Genomic DNA, 20,115 nt, shown 5'->3' with positions numbered 1-20,115 from the left:
CGTGATGAGGTAGCACTGACAAGGTAGCACGTTTAAGGTAGCACTGACAAGGTAGCACGTTTAAGGTAGCACTGGCAAGGTAGCACTGGCAAGGTAGCACTGGCAAGGTAGCACTGACAAGGTAGCACTGACAAGGTAGCACTGACAAGGTAGCACTAGCACACACACACTAGATAACATTGGCACTACACTGCACACACAAGTTGTCTCTCACTCAGTGGACTTTGCTACCGTGTAGCAACACACAATGGCGTAAACAGGTGGTGTTAAGGGGGTTGCACGCCCCCCCCCCCCTAAAATAAAAGTTGGCTCCCGTTATGTTACAGTTTTTGCCACGATGTGCCGTGACTTTTTATGAGTACTAGATGTAAGATTTCAATGCTAGTTAAGCTTAAGTTTTACGCTCTCAAAATAATTTAAGCGTGTATATATATATATATATATATATATATATATATATATATATATATATATATATATATATATATATATATATATATATATATATATACATTTCCAAAGAAATTGATAAAAATTGAATAAAAAATAAAACAAGAACACAAACACAAGTAGAACGGGGCAATAAAGTTTTCTATATTTTTCTAGAGGATAAAGTAGATACATTGGGTTTGAAATGTTTCAAAATAAAAAAAAAAGAAACGAAACAACCTTGTATTTGTAGACCCGTAAAGAACAAAATATTTTGTACACTCAATTCTCACCCGTAAAAAACCGCAGCATTGGACATTTGTACATCTTGAAAATATTTTAAGAACATGTACATCTTTTTCTGTTAAAACTAAACATCCAATCGTTTAATATACAAGTACACATAATTACAAGCAAAGAAAAATTACAATGTTCTCAGATTTTTGTGTTTCATTAGACATAACGAGCTTTACTACGATTTAATTTTTAAAAATGTATTTAACAAACAAAAACAAAAAGACTATAATTTGAGTTCAAACTATCTCTCCCCTAATGTAATTATTTAAAATATTTTTTTAAAAATCTACTAAATTCCCATAACTGAGAATAAAATGAACAGGCTATCATATTTATACAAGTAGCAGATTACTACTCTAATACCCAATGGATCAAACGCGTACATTAAAATTGTAAACCTTTCGTTTAAAAAAAATTAATAAAAATAAATTAAAAATATGCCTTTTTTAAAAGTCTTAACTAAAAACGACAAAAATAATTTAGATTGATCAAAATTCATCAGCTTATCGTCGAGTCTCACAAAATTTCGTATGAAAAATTATCGTGTGTGGGTTATTTCCCATGCTGATGCCGTCGTTCAGACTAACAGCGCAATGGGACGGCACATCCTTTATTCAGCTTGTCGAGGAATACTTTTTCCTGATCATCTGCTTACACTTCCACCTCTGCTGCGGGGGTTTGAACCCACAGGCTTTCATGTGCTTGATAAAGTCCTGTTTTTTGGTGCAGCATTTGTTGAAATGTTTTGGGAATTTGGCTGAGCACCTGGAGATTTTGTCGGAGAGTTTGTCTAGACGTCCGCGTTTTTTCAGCTTGACTGGCCGGTTGGCGGACTCGTTGTCCCTCTCGTACTTGCGCAGGAGGGCCAGCATGGTGATGTCGCAGGACATTTTCTTTTTGGCCACACGCAGGCCAATCTGGCAACACCGCTCCTCGCTGGGCTGGAAGCTCTGTTTTGGGCAGTCCTTCTTGTTGATGCTGATGTTGTAGCGGACTCCGCCCACCTCCTCCACGCTGTGAAGGCATCTGAACGTGCGGACGATGGCGCCCCCTGTTTATTTCAATATATAAATAAAAGTATTGTGGGTATAGCATCTGCTGAGTTAAATTTAAAAATTATTGTGAGTATAGCAATTAAATTTTAAAAAAAGTTATTATAGGTATAGCGTATTTTAAATTACATTTAAATTGGATATGCTTTAGCTACATTTAAATAAAGTACTTGGTGCTCGAGATTATCGAAATTTTAATTAAAAACTGTCGTGGATATATCTTATTTTAATCCAAAAACTATCGTGGCAATAGCTCATTTTAATTTTAATTAACAACTATCGTGGCTTTGGTACATTTCAACTTAAGCTTTTGAATAGCAGTTTAATTAGCAAAGTATAAGACTGTATAGTAAAGGTCCTTATATAAGACCTAACAAATATAGGGCAGATGAAGTAGAGTTCCCATTTCTTGACATCGGCCTACGAAGAGATGGTGTGGTCAGCACTATGCCCAACCACCTCCACTTGTCCCTGGTACCCACCAAATCTGGGTGGACTAAAGAACGTCCTGCAGACTCAAGTCCGGACCGAGATCCGAACCCGAGACTTTCATGCAAGCAGTCGAACGCTCCACCAACTGACCACACCGTCCTTTCTATTTCAATATTATGACTGACCCCCTCCCCCACACCCATCTTAATTTTACAATTATTCAATCTGAAGGTGTATTAACACGTAGGCCTACATTTTGTCGTAAAGTAAAAAATGCATCAACTCACTAGTTAGACTGAGTATACACGACGCGACTATGGCAGACCAGCAGAGCAACATCTTGCTTGTCCCGGTGAGTTGTGGCCTCTCTTTCAACTACATCAAGGTCAAGGCCGATCCAAGGTCAAGGTTAACGTGACCTCAACACGTTCACATAAGTCAAGGTGTTTGTGTCTGTGTATCAAAAGTTGTGCGTTGAAAAACAAAAAAGTTCACTGTGGTCAAGATGACCGCTGTCCACTGGATTTGACCGTCGTTACCACCAACTGATGAGGGGTAGAAGGGTCATAGCGACGGTTGCAGTAGAGTCTAGCGAGATGATGGGAGGCTCATCGCTCAAGGAAAGTGTGGGATTCGGTCTGTAAATGGATAGAAACATTTGTGTTAGAAATGTTGAAGAAATTTGACAGATAACACTCTCAATAAATTATCGGTAGAAACACATGCAGCATAACGCTGACAGACTACAACATCACATAAAGTCTAACAAAACATGTCCATCATACGAAACTCGTCCAACGAAAGAAAAACAAGGCAAAAATAGACTACGAGAGAAGTACAACATACTAAAGAAATCCTGAATTTTAGACATACAATATAAATCCCACATACTAAACAAATACAATATACTAAAATAATAAAACATACACAATAAATCCCACATAGTAAAAAAAAACATACAAAACAAATCCAATATTCTAAACAAAACAAACTCACACAAAAAACCCAATATAGAAAACAAATCTAACATACTAAACAAACCCAATATACAAAGTAAATCCAAAATACCAAACAAAGCAACATACCTAAACAAACCAACTTACAAAACGAACATATATTTAAAACACGCTCAGCTAATCCACCTAAGGCTAGCCATCGACAGAAAGACATTTTAGTTCACATCTTCTTTTGACAGAAAGACCATTTGTATATCGCCAACAACTGGTTTTAATTTCTGAAACTAATTATGTCATACTAGACGATATTTTGCTAAATCAGCGTCAGGGAATAATCTCAATTATGATTTTTATGTTCCATTGTTGATTTCTCTGCAATATGATACATTATTTTAAATAAAATAAAAATCAAATTAAACAAGTATGCTTTTCAAATAAAATCTTTTAGAATAAAAAAAAGTATTAACTTTCACATTCGGTAAAGATTATATTTCATTAATTTAAGTAATAGAAAAATGTGTAGCTCATTTGTGGTTGTGTAATGACTTCTCAATTCAACGTTTAACTTATTTAATGAACTTCATTTTATTAATTAAGACTGGGGTCGCATTGTTTTTCAATAAAGAGCCTTTTTATTTAATAGTTCTGCTCAAATTTTATTTAAATTGCTGCGCTGGAAGCTATAATCTAAACTACATGTTGTAATTACTTTAACCTACATTGAAGAATTTTCATTTGTAATAAACGTTCTATACACATTTTCATAATCTTTTATTCTAAGCAAAAATATTTTAGATATTTGAGCGACCAATACGCTTAAAATTAAATTTTAAAAATATACATTTTGTTTTACTTATTTTCTTTTTTTTTCACTTTTAAAAACTTATTTTAAAGGTAATTAAACTTATTTTATTTTCTTATTTTTAGGAAATTGGAATTTTAAAAATAAAAGTCGATATTAAAGTTAAAAAAAATATTAGTACCATAGTTGTCCTTTTCATTCCGTTTCTCTTAAGTCTACATTCACACGGTCAATGATATTTGCTTTAAAACCAGATCTGTGGCTAGGGACCTTCATAATCTTTTACCGTTTGTGTCCAAGACACATGGGGCAGAGGAAGTAGAGTTCATCTCTTTCACTCTACGGCACTTAGGGGCATAGTGTAGTGAGCACTATGCCCAGCCAGTGTTTCTTCCAGACTTCTCTCCGGGGGGACACTTGAAATTTTCGGGGGGGGGGGGGGCGGTAGGCTTTCTTCGGGGGGCGGGACGGACACTGTTAAATGTATATATTTTCTATATAAATTCCATTTAGTTGGGGGGGGGGGGGCGGTAGACTGCTTTCGCCCCCCTCCCCCCACCGAAGAAACTCTGTGCCCAGCCGCTTTTGTTTCTCTAACGTGAGTCAGGTACCCATCGGAGCTAGGTGGGCTAAGGGATCCGAACTCGAGACTTTCGGGTTAACATTTGGATGTTCTACCATTCGACCACACCGTCCCCAAAAAGTAAAGCCCCCTTCCGAACCTGACGGTCCATCGGGCAAGTGAAGTAGAGGTCACCATACGAAGGGATAGTCTGGTCGCAGTCTGCTATCTCTAAACTACAACAGTCGACTTCTCAGTTACGTCCGCGGTCAAATATCTGATGAGAGACCATCAGGGAACAGAACTCACCTCCGTCACCTAACAAATGGAGTGACAGATTCTACTTCAACAATGTATAAACCATTTGGCTATTCGATTTAATAATCTTTAAGTATGACTAATTATGTATCAAAGTACAATGAACATTATATATTTTTACGTCATCATTGAAAATGAATATTTCTGGAAAGTTTGAAAGAAGTCATCACACTATTAAATGGATCAAAATTGACCAACAGGATTTAACCACCAATCAACAGACATACTGAGCCAAATCTAGCCAATTGTGGAGCCGCGTGCCCTGACGAGCTGCTCAGAGCCGACCCCAGTGTTGATGAGTGAAATGATCAAACGCATGTCATTATACACTTGTCACATTTGTTTTGGTGAGGAGCTTAAAGCTAGAGGCTAGTGGACCCAGGCTTTTACCAGCAGAGCGAAGTGGATTCTCTGAGGCAGCGCTGGAACATTCTAGAATGTATAATAATCTAAGAGCTAAGGTACGGCATCAGGACTAAGGCAGCCAGAAAATTCTAGAATGTATAATGAATTAAGAGCTAAGGTACGGCCTAAGGAAGCCGGAAAATTCTAGAATTTATAATGAGTTAAGGTTGGCTTCAGGACTAAAGCACCCAGAAAATTCCAGACCGTATAATGAGTTAAGAGCTAAGGTACGGCATCAGAACTAAGATATCCAGAACAGCGGAATGTTATTCCAGGTGAACATATGTCACAGCAGTTCAAATACTTGTGCTTGTTGACACCTGTCGTTAGTGAACTGTGTCAGGTGTTGCAAGTGAACTGTGTCAGGTGTTTACACCTGTTTAAACACCTGTTGCTAGTGAACCGTAACAGGTGTTGTTAGTGAACTGTGTCAGGTGTTTCTACCTGTTGCTGATGAACTGTGTCAGGTGTTGTTATTGAACTGTGTCAGGTGTTTACACCTGTTGTTAGTGAACTATGTCAGGTGTTGTTAGTGAACTGTGTCAGGTGTTGTTAGTGAACTATGTCAGGTGTTGTTAGTGAACTGTGTCAGGTGTTGTTGGTAAACTGTGTCAGGTGTTGTTGGTAAACTGTGTCAGGTGTTGTTAGTGAACTATGTCAGGTGTTTCTACCTGCTGCTAGTGAACTGTGTCAGCTGTAAAGATCATCCAATGCAACAGGAGATCCCTAGTTATCTAGGCGAGTTCATAGCTGACTGTTGTTAACATGCTTTTAATAGCCTGCTAAGAAACCTGTGCATATAAACTTCACATGGCAACCTGCTTTTAGCAACATGTCAATGACAACCTGCTTGCAGCAACCTATGCATGACAACGTGCTTTTAGCAACATGCATAATACAACCTACTTTCAGAAACCTGTACATAGCAACCTGTACATGACACCTTACCTTGAGTACTCTATACACAACCTGCCAAAAACAACCTCGATTAATAAACACGCGATGCATTAATCCCACATTACACGGGTATTCCCTGGATTCGATCCCAACCCCCCTCTGCAGAACCCACACTAGCAGACGACAAAACCTTGGTGTTATCGTCTGGCAGATTCTGCAGGTTGTTGCATCATCGCCTCTCGCTCTTAAAGAGTGTTGAGATAAAAAAAAAAGGTAGGTGAGAAAGAAAGAAAGTAGGATGGATGCAACAGAACCTTAATCTACAGTACAGATTGTTAGGAATCTCGCGAGAAATAGTTCCCGTCACCAATGTTTCCTCTAAGCTGCGCGGTTTGCGCGATCGCGCACTAGTTTTTGAACTGCCGCGCAGTCATTTTCTAAAATACTAATATCCTTGAGGAAGACTTTTAGAACACCGCACACAAAATATACGTTGTACTCTAGATTTTTCCCTTAGAGGGAATGTTGCTCGTCAACTAGACCGTTGTTAAGTTAATGAGCCGACGTGTTTTAGCCCCGCACAAAAACTCACGGCCTAAAGATTGGTACAAAAGACTCTTTCAAACCTAACGGGGTTAGGTGAAGTGGAGTGGGTTTTTGGCATTAGGTGGGAAAATGTGGTCAGCAAAAAATGTGGGTAGACGCAAGAATGTCTTACGGACTCAACCCCAGGATCCGAACTCGAGATTTTCGGATTAACGGTCGAACGCTCCATCATTCAACCACACCGTCCCCTAAAGTTTGGTGTCCTTGTATTAGATTTAGTGCAAAAAAAAGAAACATTAAATCAATTAAGCTATAAGGACGAGCTTTCAACAACCTATTTAACGGTATTTAAAATAGAACCACAAAGCGCCCCTGGGACGGACCCCCCCCCCCTCGCGGGGCGTTACTCGTTAAATCCCACATCCATCAGACCCAGGCTATTTGTACGGACATGACTGTTCAAAAGTCGTTAAGTCAGTGATGCCATTTATGGACGCCGGTTGTAAAAATTATATTTGGATGGAACTGTGAACAAAAGGGTTCATGGAGTCACTTGTAGACTTCTGGCCGCGAGATGACGCGAGATTCACAGCGTGATACCGCGAGATTTACAGCGAGATATAGCGAGATTTACAGTGGGATAACGCGAGATACCGCGAGACTTACAGCGAGATATCGCAAGATTCAGAACGCGATTGAAAACATAAGCCAACGACAAGTGAATGATATTGGGATGGAGTGGAGGGGGGGGGGTTGAGTATCCATTGCCCGGTAGATCATCCTAAAATAGAAAGATAAAACACACTTTTCTATAAACAAGACAAACCGCGTCTAAATATATCCTCAAGCGTATCTAGTGACTTGGGAGACTATTTTAGACTTGTATCACATTGATACAAACATCAGACGTTTTTATTGTATGAAGTCAAATTAGAACTATTTTAAGGGAGTACATTAATAACAGCCAAACTTCTTTGGTGCTGATTTTTATTACCAATTATATTTGAATATGCTAGGACTATACGAAGATATCATATTGAAGTCTTGAAATTTCTTATTGTGGGTTTTAAACTGTGAGATTTAAACGGATGTATTTTAATCTGTGTCCACACGAATAGAAACGAGCGCAAATTACTCAAGCCTAACAAATACACTTCAGTGTTGTTGGCAAGGACTCCCAATTGCTATGTTTCTAGCTTTAAAATATGTTTCAAATTTCCAACTACAGGCACTCTTCCTAGTTGCCATTCTTCTTCTTTTTCGTTCTTAATTGGTATATTGAAGCAATACGTCTCAACATATAGGCCATTGACTCAGACTTCAGCATGCTTTTTCTTTTTGGATTTGCTTCCTTAGCCTTTGTTCAAGAACAAATTACAAGGCAGAAGTTGTTTTATTTTGGAGTTGTCTCTCCTAGATGGCTTGCTGTCCCCAGCTAACGGGCCTCATATGCCCGGGGGTTTGAACTGAGGACTTTTGGAGTTAGCAGCAATGAGCGACACCGTTCACCTGGCTACAAATCAAAGACGATGATTCATCAAACAATCAAACATACATTTTTAACATCCAAACAAAATACATGTTCAGCTTTTAGAGCTGAATTAAAACCATACAAGATCACGTCACGTGACCATTCTTTGACAAGATCACGTGACGTGACCAGTCTTTGACAAACTCAGGTCACGTGGCTGGTTTTTGTCATAAAAATGTCAAGTCTTAAAGCTCATTTTGTTAACGCCCCACCATTCAGCCTGCCTGTGGTCTATGCGGCTTTTGTATTTGACAATTTCATCTGCGGATACATGTGGATGCTATCCAACCTTCCAAAGGTGCGGCTTTTGTATTTGACAATTTCATCTGCGGATACATGTGGATGCTATCCAACCTTCCAAAGGTGCGGCTTTTGTATTTGACAATTTCATCTGCGGATACATGTGGATGCTATCCAACCTTCCAAAGGTGCGGCTTTTGTATTTGACAATTTCATCTGCGGATACATGTGGATGCTATCCAACCTTCCAAAGGTGCGGCTTTTGTATTTGACCATTCCATCTGCGGATACATGTGGATGCTATCCAACCTTCCAAAGGTGCGGCTTTTGTATTTGACCATTCCATCTGCGGATACATGTGGATGCCTATCCAACCTTCCAAAGGTTCGGCTTTTGTATTTGACCATTCCATCTGCGGATACATGTGGATGCCTATCCAACCTTCCAAAGGTTTGGCTTTTGTATTTGACCATTCCATCTGCGGATACATGTGGATGCCTATCCAACCTTCCAAAGGTGCGGCTTTTGTATTTGACCATTCCATCTGCGGATACATGTGGATGCCTATCCAACCTTCCAAAGGTTCGAACATTAAACAACTGGATGAGCTGCTGGTCTGTTTCCAACCAACCAAAAAAATCACGTGATATTTTCAAACATGTCCAGGGTAAGGTGACCCAATCAAGATAAAAGACATCACGTGCTAGAACCGGACGCGGATATAGTAAGTTTTGCCAGATGCGGAAAGAATTCCTCATCGGAAAGAAAATATCACTTAGGTCATCGTGATAGTAACTGTATAGAGGTAAATAAAATAAAAACTCTCTAAACGCCTGAAATAAAGCAGAGCGGAGAACGAAACAAAACAAAACACACTCTGGTTAATTAATTAATCAATGGCACGAGAAAGAAAGAAGAGAGCGCGCGATGAACAACAAACAATCTTCTAATTACCACAACAACTTTTTATGGTGCATGAGCCCACTCAATGAGTTGTGGATTAATTAATGTTTTATACGCGGTTCGTGCGCAGGAGGTTCTATATATAACTCAGGATTTTAAGTCATATTCGTCATACAAATTATTGCGTTTTGCTTCATGCAAGGCGAGATATCGTTCTAAAAATATCATGCTTGATTCTGGTCAAAACGTCGGCACAAACTAGTCGGTTTGAGGTCAATGACCTAGGGAGAACAGTTCTTTCTACATCGTGAGGTCAATGACCTTGGAGGAAGATTTCTCTATACGTTGTGAGGTCAATGACCGAGGGAGAATATTTCTTTCTAAGTTGTGAGGTTAATGACCGAGGGAGAAGATTTCTTTCTGCTTCGTCAGGTCAATGACCGCAAAGACCGTCTGTTTACCCGGGATCGTTAATGGTAATTAGAAGAAACATCATGCGATTTCAGCATTTTGCTGGGTACGAAGTGCCAGCTGAGTAACTGGCTCAGGGAAAACTTTTTATATTGTTTCTACTGGTACCTCAGTCAGTTAGTCGAGGGGTGGATCTTGTTCTAGTATTTCAAGACGGACGTGCGGACGGCGAAGGGTCATGTTTGTTAAAACTTTGTTTTCCTTTTTTAGTTTGACGAAGACCAAAGACTGAAGCGCGGACTTGATTTATATTTCTGAGACTGCTTTAAGTACATTTTATTCACCCTTTGTAATAGATTGAAATAATTGTGAGGTCAAGGGAACTCACTCTTCTGTATTAGTTATATTTATAATATTGTTATCTTGAGTGATGTCCCTTGGGTACTTCCTTCAGTCCTCTCTGTGTATTACCATCGTGATGTAGTTAGACCCAATAAACGTGTTATATACAACCACAGGCTTCTGTCGTCAATCTATTATAACTGGCGACGAAGGATAAACATCTACTAGAAAGAGCACCTACTTACGCAAAAAAGAGGTTTGCTAGAGCTTATTAGCTAATTATTTCTAGAATTATGGCGCTGTATGGCCAAATAAAAGAATTTGATGCGAATGATGAAATCATTCAAGATTACCTAGAGAGGTTAAGCTTTTACCTAGAAGCAAACAACGTGACGATAGAAGCCAAAAAGAGAGCTATTTTGTTAACAGTCATAGGGCCTCAACAATTTAGGCTACTAAAAGACTTATGCGCACCAGCTAGTCTAACTACCAAGAGCTTTAACGAGCTGAGCAAATTGCTAACAGACCACCATGCGCCTACCCCATCAAAGTTTTTATGTAGAGCTAGATTTGACAGTAGGACTCGTCAACCAAACGAGTCAATATCAGAATATGTTGCTGCTTTACGTCATTTAAGTGAATTTTGTGAATTCGGAGACACGCTGTCTGACAGATTATGTGAAAAGTTTGTGACAGGTGTAAACAGCCCTGATATTCAAAGAAAGTTGCTGCTCGAGTCAGATCTAAAATTGGAAAAAGCAATACAACTTGCAATGTCATTCCAGCAGTCATCAGATGCGGCGAGATCTTTAGCACCTTCAGAGATCCATGCAGTAAACAGCAGGTTAGTCAATAAACATCAACCCCATCAGAGCATTCCAACTTATGCTAAACAGCCTGCTCGTTCAAATCCTAGATCTAAATCTAGTAATAATTATCAAAAATGTCATCGATGCAAAGGTCCCCATGCATCTCATCGGTGCAAGTTCAAGTTAGCAACTTGTTATAAGTGCGGTAAGCAAGGTCACATTGCCAAGGCCTGCTTTGCAAAGTCTTCGTCTGTTGCTAACTCTAGCCAGTCAAGACAGTACCGCAACCAAAAGCAGCACTATGTTAACTCTCACCAAGACTACCTAACCCAACCAATGAACCACTCTACCTGTGAAAATGCTCAAACTGATTCGCAACCGGATTTCAACATGTTCTCTGTGAAATCAATAAGTCATGCTCCCATCAATGTACAAGTTAATATCAACGGTAAGAGCATCAGCTTCCAACTTGACACTGGAGCATCTCTAACAGTCATAACAAAGAAAGATTTTGACGCTGTCACAGGAGGATCAGTGTCTCTACAGCCGTGTCACAAGTGTCTAACAACATACACTGGTGACAATGTTCCGGTAATAGGAGAGTGTATGGTTCATGTAAGTTATAATGGTCAAAGTGTTAAACTTCCTCTTCTTGTGGTTGAAGGAAATGGACCGCCATTACTAGGTAGGAACTGGTTAAGTAATCTTAAGTTAAATTGGGAGAGTATTTGTTCATTGAAGAATGTAAAAGAATCTAGTCTTACTTCACTAGATAAAGTAATATCTGAAAATAAAAGTGTTTTTGGTAACTCTGGATTACTAAATGATAGAACAGTGAAGTTAAGCATTAAAGACACAAATCCAAGATACTGCAAAGCTAGAGTTCCACCTTATGCAATGAGGAATAAAATTGAAAATGAGCTAAGTAGATTGGAATCTAATGGCATTATAAAGAAGGTAGACTATTCCGATTGGGCGACACCCATTGTGCCAGTGTTAAAGAAGGATGGTTCTATAAGAATTTGTGGAGATTATAAAACTACACTGAATAAGCAAATAGAGCTAAATAGGTACCCTATTCCTAACATTGAGGAAATTTCTTTGAATTTGGCAGGAGGAGACAAATTCACTGAATTAGACTTTAGTCATGCTTACACTCAACTAGAACTGCATCCAGATTCAACAGTCTATACGACAATAAACACACATAAAGGACTCTACCAATATGAAAGACTATGTTTTGGCATATCATCTAGCCCTGGAATTTTCCAAGCTGTCATGGACAGTATTTTTAAGGACATTCCAAATGTTTGTGTGTACTTTGACAATGTGTACATAACTGGTAAGAATGACACTGAACATCTTAAAACACTTGATAAAGTATTAAAAATTGTTGGTGAAAAAGGTTTAAAGATAAACAAAGATAAATGTCAATTCATGTTGACAGAAATTAGTTTTCTTGGTTATATATTAAGCAAGCAAGGCATCAGACCTCAACCTGAGAAAACAAAAGCCATTAAGGAAGCACCCAAACCTGAAAATACCCAACAACTAAGAGCTTTTTTGGGCTTGATAAATTATTATGCAAAGTTCATAGGAAATCTGTCTGGTAAACTATCACCACTGTACAAGCTGCTACAGAAAAATGCAACTTGGCACTGGGGTAAACAACAAGAAGCTGCTTTGAATACAGCAAAAGAGGCTTTGTCTTCTGACACCTTACTAACTCACTATGACCCAGGGAAAAGACTTGTATTGACATGTGATGCTTCACCAGATGGTGTAGGAGCAGTCTTGTCCCACATGGATGAGAAGGGTGACAGACCCATTGCTTTTGCCAGTAGATCTTTGAACCAGGCTGAGAAAAATTATTCTCAGTTAGATAGGGAAGGCTTAGGCATCATTTTTGGTGTCAAGAAATTTCATAAGTTTCTGTTTGGTAGGAAATTCACCATCTTTACAGATCATAAACCATTGCTAGGTTTATTTGGAGAAAACAAAACCCTACCTGAGCATGCCTCACCAAGAATTCAAAGATGGGCTATCACACTAACTGCATACAATTATGAATTGAAATACAAACCTGGATCTGAGAATAGTGCAGATAGTCTTAGTAGATTACCTTTAAAAAACCAAAGCCTGAGCTATGTACCAGAAGATGTATTTGTTCTCTTCACTATCATGGATAACTCCAATATAAATGTGAATGATATTAAAAGAGAAACACAAAAAGATGAGTGCTTAATAAAAGTATATGAGTACTGTAAGAATGGTTGGCCTGAAGAGTCAGTGAATGAGGACTTAAAGCCATATAAAATAAGAAAAACAGAGTTAAGTCTAGAAGATGGATGTATACTATGGGGGTCAAGAGTAATTATCCCCAAAATGTTACAAAAAGAAGTTTTAAGAACTTTACATGATACTCATCTTGGTTCTTCCAAAATGAAGAGTCTAGCAAGATCATGGTTCTGGTGGCCACATATGGATGCTGATATTGAAAAATATGTAAAACTTTGTTCAAGCTGTGCACAACATTCAAATCAACCAGCTACAGCACCTTTGCAAAACTGGGACTGGCCAATTGAACCATGGAAACGTATACATATAGATTTCGCAGGACCTTTCATGAACAAAATGTTCTTAATTGTTATTGATTCACATTCTAAATGGTTAGAAGTTAAAATCATGAACACAATCACTGCAAATGATACCATTATAGAACTTAAGGAAATATTTTCAACTCATGGATTACCAGATCAAATTGTTTCAGATAATGGGCCTAGTTTCACAGCTCATGAGTTTAAACTGTTTTGTGTGGCAAATGGTATTGAGCATATAACCACATCCCCCTATCATCCTGCTGGGAATGGTTTAGCTGAAAGAGCGGTAGGCATATTCAAAACCGCTATGGTAAAAATGAATACCGGTAACAAGTTTTCTCTTAGAGAAAGAGTAAACAGGTTCTTAACCAAATACCGCACAACTCCTCATATAACAACAGGTGTTGCACCATGTGAATTGCTATGTGGTAGGAAAATTAAAACTCATCTTGACCTACTACATCCAACTGTTCAAAGGTCTGTTTCCCAACATCAACATACACAAAAAGTAAATCATGACAAATCATCCATTGAAAGAGAATTTGCAGTTAATGATAATGTGTATCTGAGAAATTATGGGAGAAAGGAAAAATGGATACCAGGTCAAATTGTCCAATGTACAGGACCTGTGTCTTATAAAGTAAAAACAAATGATGGACTTATTGTCCGTAGACATGCAGACCAGTTAAAAATAACTTGTGCAGATAATAAGTGTGAATCTGTCAATCCCACCAAGTCTGATCAGTTCACACCAACTCAGTTTGTTCCACAACCAAGTTCTGTTGATATGAGTGAACCAAGTTGTCTGGAGTCAGGAAATGTAAATTCTGGAGTTAATGATTTAAATCCTAGACCTCCTGAGATAGAGAATCCAGATGGTCAGAATATTGAGTCACCAAATCAAAAGCCACTGAGAAGGTCAAGCAGGACAATCAAGGTCCCAAATAAGTTAGACCTATGATTCTAAAGGTCAAAAGGACTTTGACATTATTGTTTTGTATTTTGATTATGTTGTAGCATATTGTGCATTGTTTGTAAGGATGTAATCTACCATAGTGTTCATGTTACAATATAATTGGTGATTTTAGGATACTATCAATTGTTCTATTGAGAGATGTGTTATTGTGTTCTAAGGGTAAAGGGATGTAATAGATTGAAATAATTGTGAGGTCAAGGGAACTCACTCTTCTGTATTAGTTATATTTATAATATTGTTATCTTGAGTGATGTCCCTTGGGTACTTCCTTCAGTCCTCTCTGTGTATTACCATCGTGATGTAGTTAGACCCAATAAACGTGTTATATACAACCACAGGCTTCTGTCGTCAATCTATTATACCCTTCACATGTCCAGAAATATCTTAAAAGTGAGTACTGTGTGAAGGTAAGCATTGGCCCAATGCCATTCACAGGCGCATGACCGTTGCCTTGATATGACCATTTTCTAATTCAATATTGTAACCAATTGTGTTGGTGGTAGCCCCCAACCCGCGTATTAGCATGCCAGATAAATTGTTTATCTTAACGCCAAAAATAAATAAAAATTCCACAGTATTCTTTCGCAATGAAAATGTTCTTGCCCGTCATTACCCGGCATGCCGGCTGCCAAAAGGGGGAGCTACAAACGCCGGGAGGGGCGGGCGCTGACACTTGAGAGAGGCTGGGATCCCCAGGGCGTTCGCAGCACTGGAATAGCATCTCTTGGCAGGAGTCGCCGGCCTGAGACGGCCGAGCCAAGCGGTTTGTGCTCACGATATGTCAGGGGCTCACGTGGTATATAGGGCACACGAGATGTGTCGTCTGCTGGGAGGCCATGCCGTGGATGACAGGGCGGTTTTGATTGGTTGAAAAGAAGGTCTGCTGGCTTTGTTGTTGTTTTGTTTTTGTTTTTTGTTTTTGTGTATAAAATAAAGGTAATACAAAAGGGTATTAGGTCGAATTTTGTTCTGTTAGAATGCCGTTAGGGGCATGGTTGGGGTTGGGCTCAGGGCTGCAGTTATGAATAGGTCAGATGTAAATCAAGGTGATGGGTCATGTAAGGGTTACGGTTAGGTTGGAACCAGTGTTAAGAGAACGAAACTAGCATAGATTCGACCGGCGACTTCGTTTTAAAAAATATCGCTTCTCTTATCGATCATACTGATTGTATTAAAATCAGAATTTCTTCCAGGCATCTCTTCGGGGGAGGGGGGGCGCGAAGAAAGTCTACCGCCCCCCCCCCCTCACCCGAACGAAATGGAATTTATTTAGAAAACATATTCTTTTACCAGTGTCCGCCCCCCCCCCCCCCCGTAGAATGTTGTCCCCCCCCCCCCACCCCGAAAATATCAAGTACACCCCCGGAGAAAAAAGTCAGGAAGAAACACTGATTAAAATGTGAGTACATTGATTGTTTATAAGCTCAGTACGTGTTGTCATAGTTTAGATGAAAATTACCTGTGAAAAACACATCACATGTTAAGTCAATGAACACTGATGATATGCAACAAAAAGAAATAAACGTTTTCATCATCTGAATGCTCTGCCAATAGCGTGGGTTTATCATACGGTACACACACCATGGCCGCGTCATGAAGTAGTTCATCACTTCAGAGACAGTCAATTTGTGTACACGATTAAAAACTGTGTAAAACCTAATCAGGCAGAGCTAATCGACGTGTTTACCAATCTAAATTGTCATGCTTTGATGGTCTTGTTTATAGTTTTTGTGAATTGACGAAGGAAAAAAAGATTTTTTTTAATTTGTAAGAAGGAGAGTAATACAAATCACCCTTATCACTGAAATTATGACTGACACTGCCGATGTTTAAAGTGTTTTGGTGTTGCTACAAATATATTTATAAAAATATGCACCGACGAAATGTTGAGCGGATCTTTTTAAGGGCTAAGGATGAATACAAATTAAAGGATCACTCAAATGGTCCATATTGCAGACAAAGTAGAGTTCACCTGTTTCATTGGCCTCGCCATATGAAAAGAGGGTTTATGCTGTACTAGTTTTGTCTTTTGAGATTTAGAACGCATGAGATCTAAGGTCCGTATGCTATAGTATTTACCGTGAAGGATGGGCTCTAAACCTACTAATATAATTTTCCAGATATCTGCTGTGAACGATATGGTCTAGCGATAGAAAGCATGACGGTTACGCTGAAAGTTATTAGTTCTGTTCCGGATTCAAGTCCATAGCACGTCTCTGAGTACACCCCAGCTCTGATGAGTACCTGACTTAATGTACCGAGATCAAAGAAATATATGAAATCTACTTCACCTGCTTCACTGATTTGAGGTCAAAAATATCGCAACAATAATCGCCCGCCTTTACCTAACAAAGTATACACTGAAATAGACGCCCATTGAACGTAACATAAAATCGAACAAAAAAAAGCAGACCCAAATCTAAACCGACGATCCATGTAATTGCCCCTTCCCCCCCCCCCCCCCCCCCACTAAAACGGGTCATAAATTTAATCCACACTCTATGTTGCTTTATGGGACGGCGTGGTCTAGCCTTGGAGCGCTCGAATGCTAATCCGAAAGTCTCGGGTTCAGGTCAGTAGACCGTCCCTGAGTCCACCCAGCTCTAATGGGTACCTTACTCACATTAGGAAAGTAAAGGCGGCTGGGCATAGTGCTGACCACACTATTCCTTTATATGCCGAGGTAACAGAAACAGGTGAACTCTACTTCACTTGCCCAAGGGACCGTCAGGTTCGAAAAGGGAACTTCGCTTTTACCTACTCTATTGCTTTATGTTACACTGGCATACCGTCACATCGTAACATGACATCGTAACGTGACATCATATCGTGACATCATTACGTGACATCATAACGTGACATCGTAACGTGACATCATAACGTGACATTGTAACGTGCAATCGTAACGTGACTATCGTAACAAAACATCGTAACGAGACATCGTAACGTGACATCGCGTTTTGTTTAACCCCGACTAGACCTCGTCACACATCGTCACGAAAGTTCGCCCCTCCCCTCGACAATGTATGTCCTATGTGAACGACCCATAAAACACGTTACACACTCGCAGTGACACAAACACATTTCTCACCCAGGAGTTCACCTCGTAAATAAACACAGCACAATCTCTCGGCCCTCCAATTGGAAAGCTATCATTATTTCAGCTAAGTAAACACACATCTTTTAACTCCTCACTGCTATCTTCATAAAGCTATACATTCCTATCTCCAGGTTTTTTGTTTTTGTGTTGTTGTTTTTTTTTCTGCTGACGGAGTTACTGCGATCTGCTAGTTCTCGGTTTTCGCGCGCAACATCTGAGCAGGCAGATCGTGAAGTAGGTCAGCTCAAAGGACAGCGGGTGAGTGCCATCAGCACGTGCTTTTGGTGTTCATTGAGCTCACCAGCAACTGCGTACTTGGCAGGATTAGGGTTAGGGTTAAAATAAGGGTTAGGGTTAAGATCGTGTTTAAGGTTAAGATTGGGGTTGGGATTTATATCGGAGTTAGGGTTAACATTGGGGTTAAAATCAGGTTTAGGATTTAGATTAGGGTTAGGATTAAAATTGGGGTCAGGATTAAGATCAGAGTTAAGATCATGTTTCATATAAAGATTATAATTAGCATTAATACCAGGTTTCGTAACAAGATAAAGATTAGGTTTAAGATCAGAGATATGAACTGTGTTAGGGTTGAGATCAGGGGTTAGCGTTATGATCAGGGTTAACGTTTGGTTTGGGCTGACGGTCAGGGCTAATGTCAATAGCACAACAATTGAGATATTTTTAGAAGGCTAAAGCTACCATAGGGATATTTGTATAGACGACATTGGCACGTGTGCTAGCACTATAGGCTATAGACCCCCTCTGTATTCCTCTAGATATCGTTATCACCTACTTAACAAAAGTAAAGAATCCTCTTTAGACCTAGCATAGGCAGATAAAGTGGAATTCATGTATTTCTTGAACTCGGATTCAAACCTGAGACTTTCGGGTTAGTAGTCTAGTGCTCTATCGCTAGGCCACGCCGTCCCATATCAGCTAATTAGTATAGAGAAAACTACACAATCAACGCTTAAAAATAACAATTAATTAATTTTGTTAAGAAAGACCTGCCGTTCAAATTATTAAACTCATCTAAGTCTCAATTTACGGATTGTAGAGCGACCTCCATTGCGGATTATTCTGCGGGCGCCAATATATGACATAGATCTAGATCTAGCTCGTGAAGATACAAGTTGATAAGCGACACGGCTCAGGTGAGAAGTGCAGACGACTCTAAGATAATTTGACCAGAAGACACTTTTAATGATCCTAGGCGGCGACCTGGGAAGGGGAGATTAAAGCATACAACACGGAATTAATATGCCGACACTATTTTAATTTTTTTAGCCAATTTTAATAGGGACACAATATTAATTTTTCAGCATTTTTATCACAAAATTTTAGCTGGTTTAATATGGGGAGGAGGGGATTTAAGCCAGCGACACATGGATAATTAAATTAATTAAAAATAAAACGACACATTTGAGTGATAATTTCAACAGACGACACTGCTATGTAGTGACTTCAGCAGACGTCAAATGAATATTTACCTGTTAACATTGTTGTATATCAACTTAGATAAATAAACACTATAACATCACATGTCACCTATAACAATTATTGATTTACAATTTATTTGACCGATAATTTTACTACACCCGGGGACGATGGCTAGCCAAAAGCAAAGTGGGTTGGTTTTATCTTAGGAAACTTATTTGTAAAATCTTAAAATATTAAAAAAATTAACTTGGCTTGTTATTCAATTTAAAACAAATCATAAGTGTAAAGGAAAACGAAAAATTAACGACTTACTAATCAAACAGTGAGCTGTATACTTGAGCTATGTGAATACTTCAGTTATTGAATATGTATCACCAGAATATCACGCACTCACACAACGGGGCAACAGATAGTAGAGATTGAACAGAGAGCACCCACAGCTTGATACAACAGCAAGACACGTGCATGGTCGCAGACGAACACTTACCTGCTCTGCTCGTGACAACTGATGCCAGTAGTAACTGAAGAATTTTCTCAGCGTAACCTACTTCGTGGGGCTGCCTCCACGCTTTTTACCTGGGCGATACCTGGCGCTGACGTAGCGTACGGCGAGAGGTACCCGTACGACCAGGGGTACCCGTATGACGAGAGGAATCTGTACGACCAGAGGTACCCGTATGACGAGAGGAACCCGTATGACGTGAGGTACCCGTACGACCAGAGGTACCAGTGCGAACAGAGGTACCCGTACGACGAGAGGTACCCGTGCGACCAGAGGTACCCGTACGGCGAGAGGTACCCGTACGACCAGAGGTACCCGTATGACGAGAGGAATCTGTACGACTAGAGGTACCCGTATAACGAGAGGTACCCGTACGACCAGAGGTACCCGTATGACGAGAGGAATCCGTACGACCAGAGGTACCCGTACGACCAGAGGTACCCGTATGACGAGAGGTACCCGTACGACCAGAGGTACCCGTATGACGAGAGGTACCCGTACGACCAGAGGTACCCGTATGACCAGAGGTACCCGTACGACCAGAGGTACCCGTATGACCAGAGGT

The 20,115-nt window shown here is 39.6% G+C and overlaps 1 protein-coding gene across 2 annotated transcripts; it reads right to left on the bottom strand.

The window, feature by feature from the left end:
- Positions 1–573: 573 nt before the first annotated feature.
- On the bottom strand, positions 574–19,612 carry LOC131948319 (uncharacterized). 2 transcript variants are annotated; one of them, XM_059309896.1, is made up of 3 exons: positions 19,536–19,612; positions 2,498–2,848; positions 574–1,777 (listed from the first exon to the last, which is right to left on the bottom strand). In XM_059309896.1, the coding sequence occupies exons 2-3, from the start codon at positions 2,547–2,549 to the stop codon at positions 1,341–1,343; spliced, it is 489 nt and encodes a 162-aa protein (XP_059165879.1). In that variant the 5' UTR covers positions 2,550–2,848; positions 19,536–19,612; the 3' UTR covers positions 574–1,340. The 2 variants fall into 2 exon arrangements, with proteins under 2 accessions (XP_059165879.1, XP_059165878.1); XM_059309895.1 differs by lacking the exon at positions 19,536–19,612 and adding an exon at positions 19,361–19,497.
- Positions 19,613–20,115: the final 503 nt, after the last annotated feature.

This window comes from Physella acuta, unplaced genomic scaffold, assembly GCF_028476545.2.
Source record: "Physella acuta isolate Inbredline_101_S28 unplaced genomic scaffold, ASM2847654v3 ptg000638l, whole genome shotgun sequence".
Lineage (NCBI taxonomy): Eukaryota > Metazoa > Mollusca > Gastropoda > Physidae > Physella > Physella acuta.
Note: the sequence above shows the minus strand (reverse complement) of the source record. Positions and strands in the feature narration are given on the sequence as shown.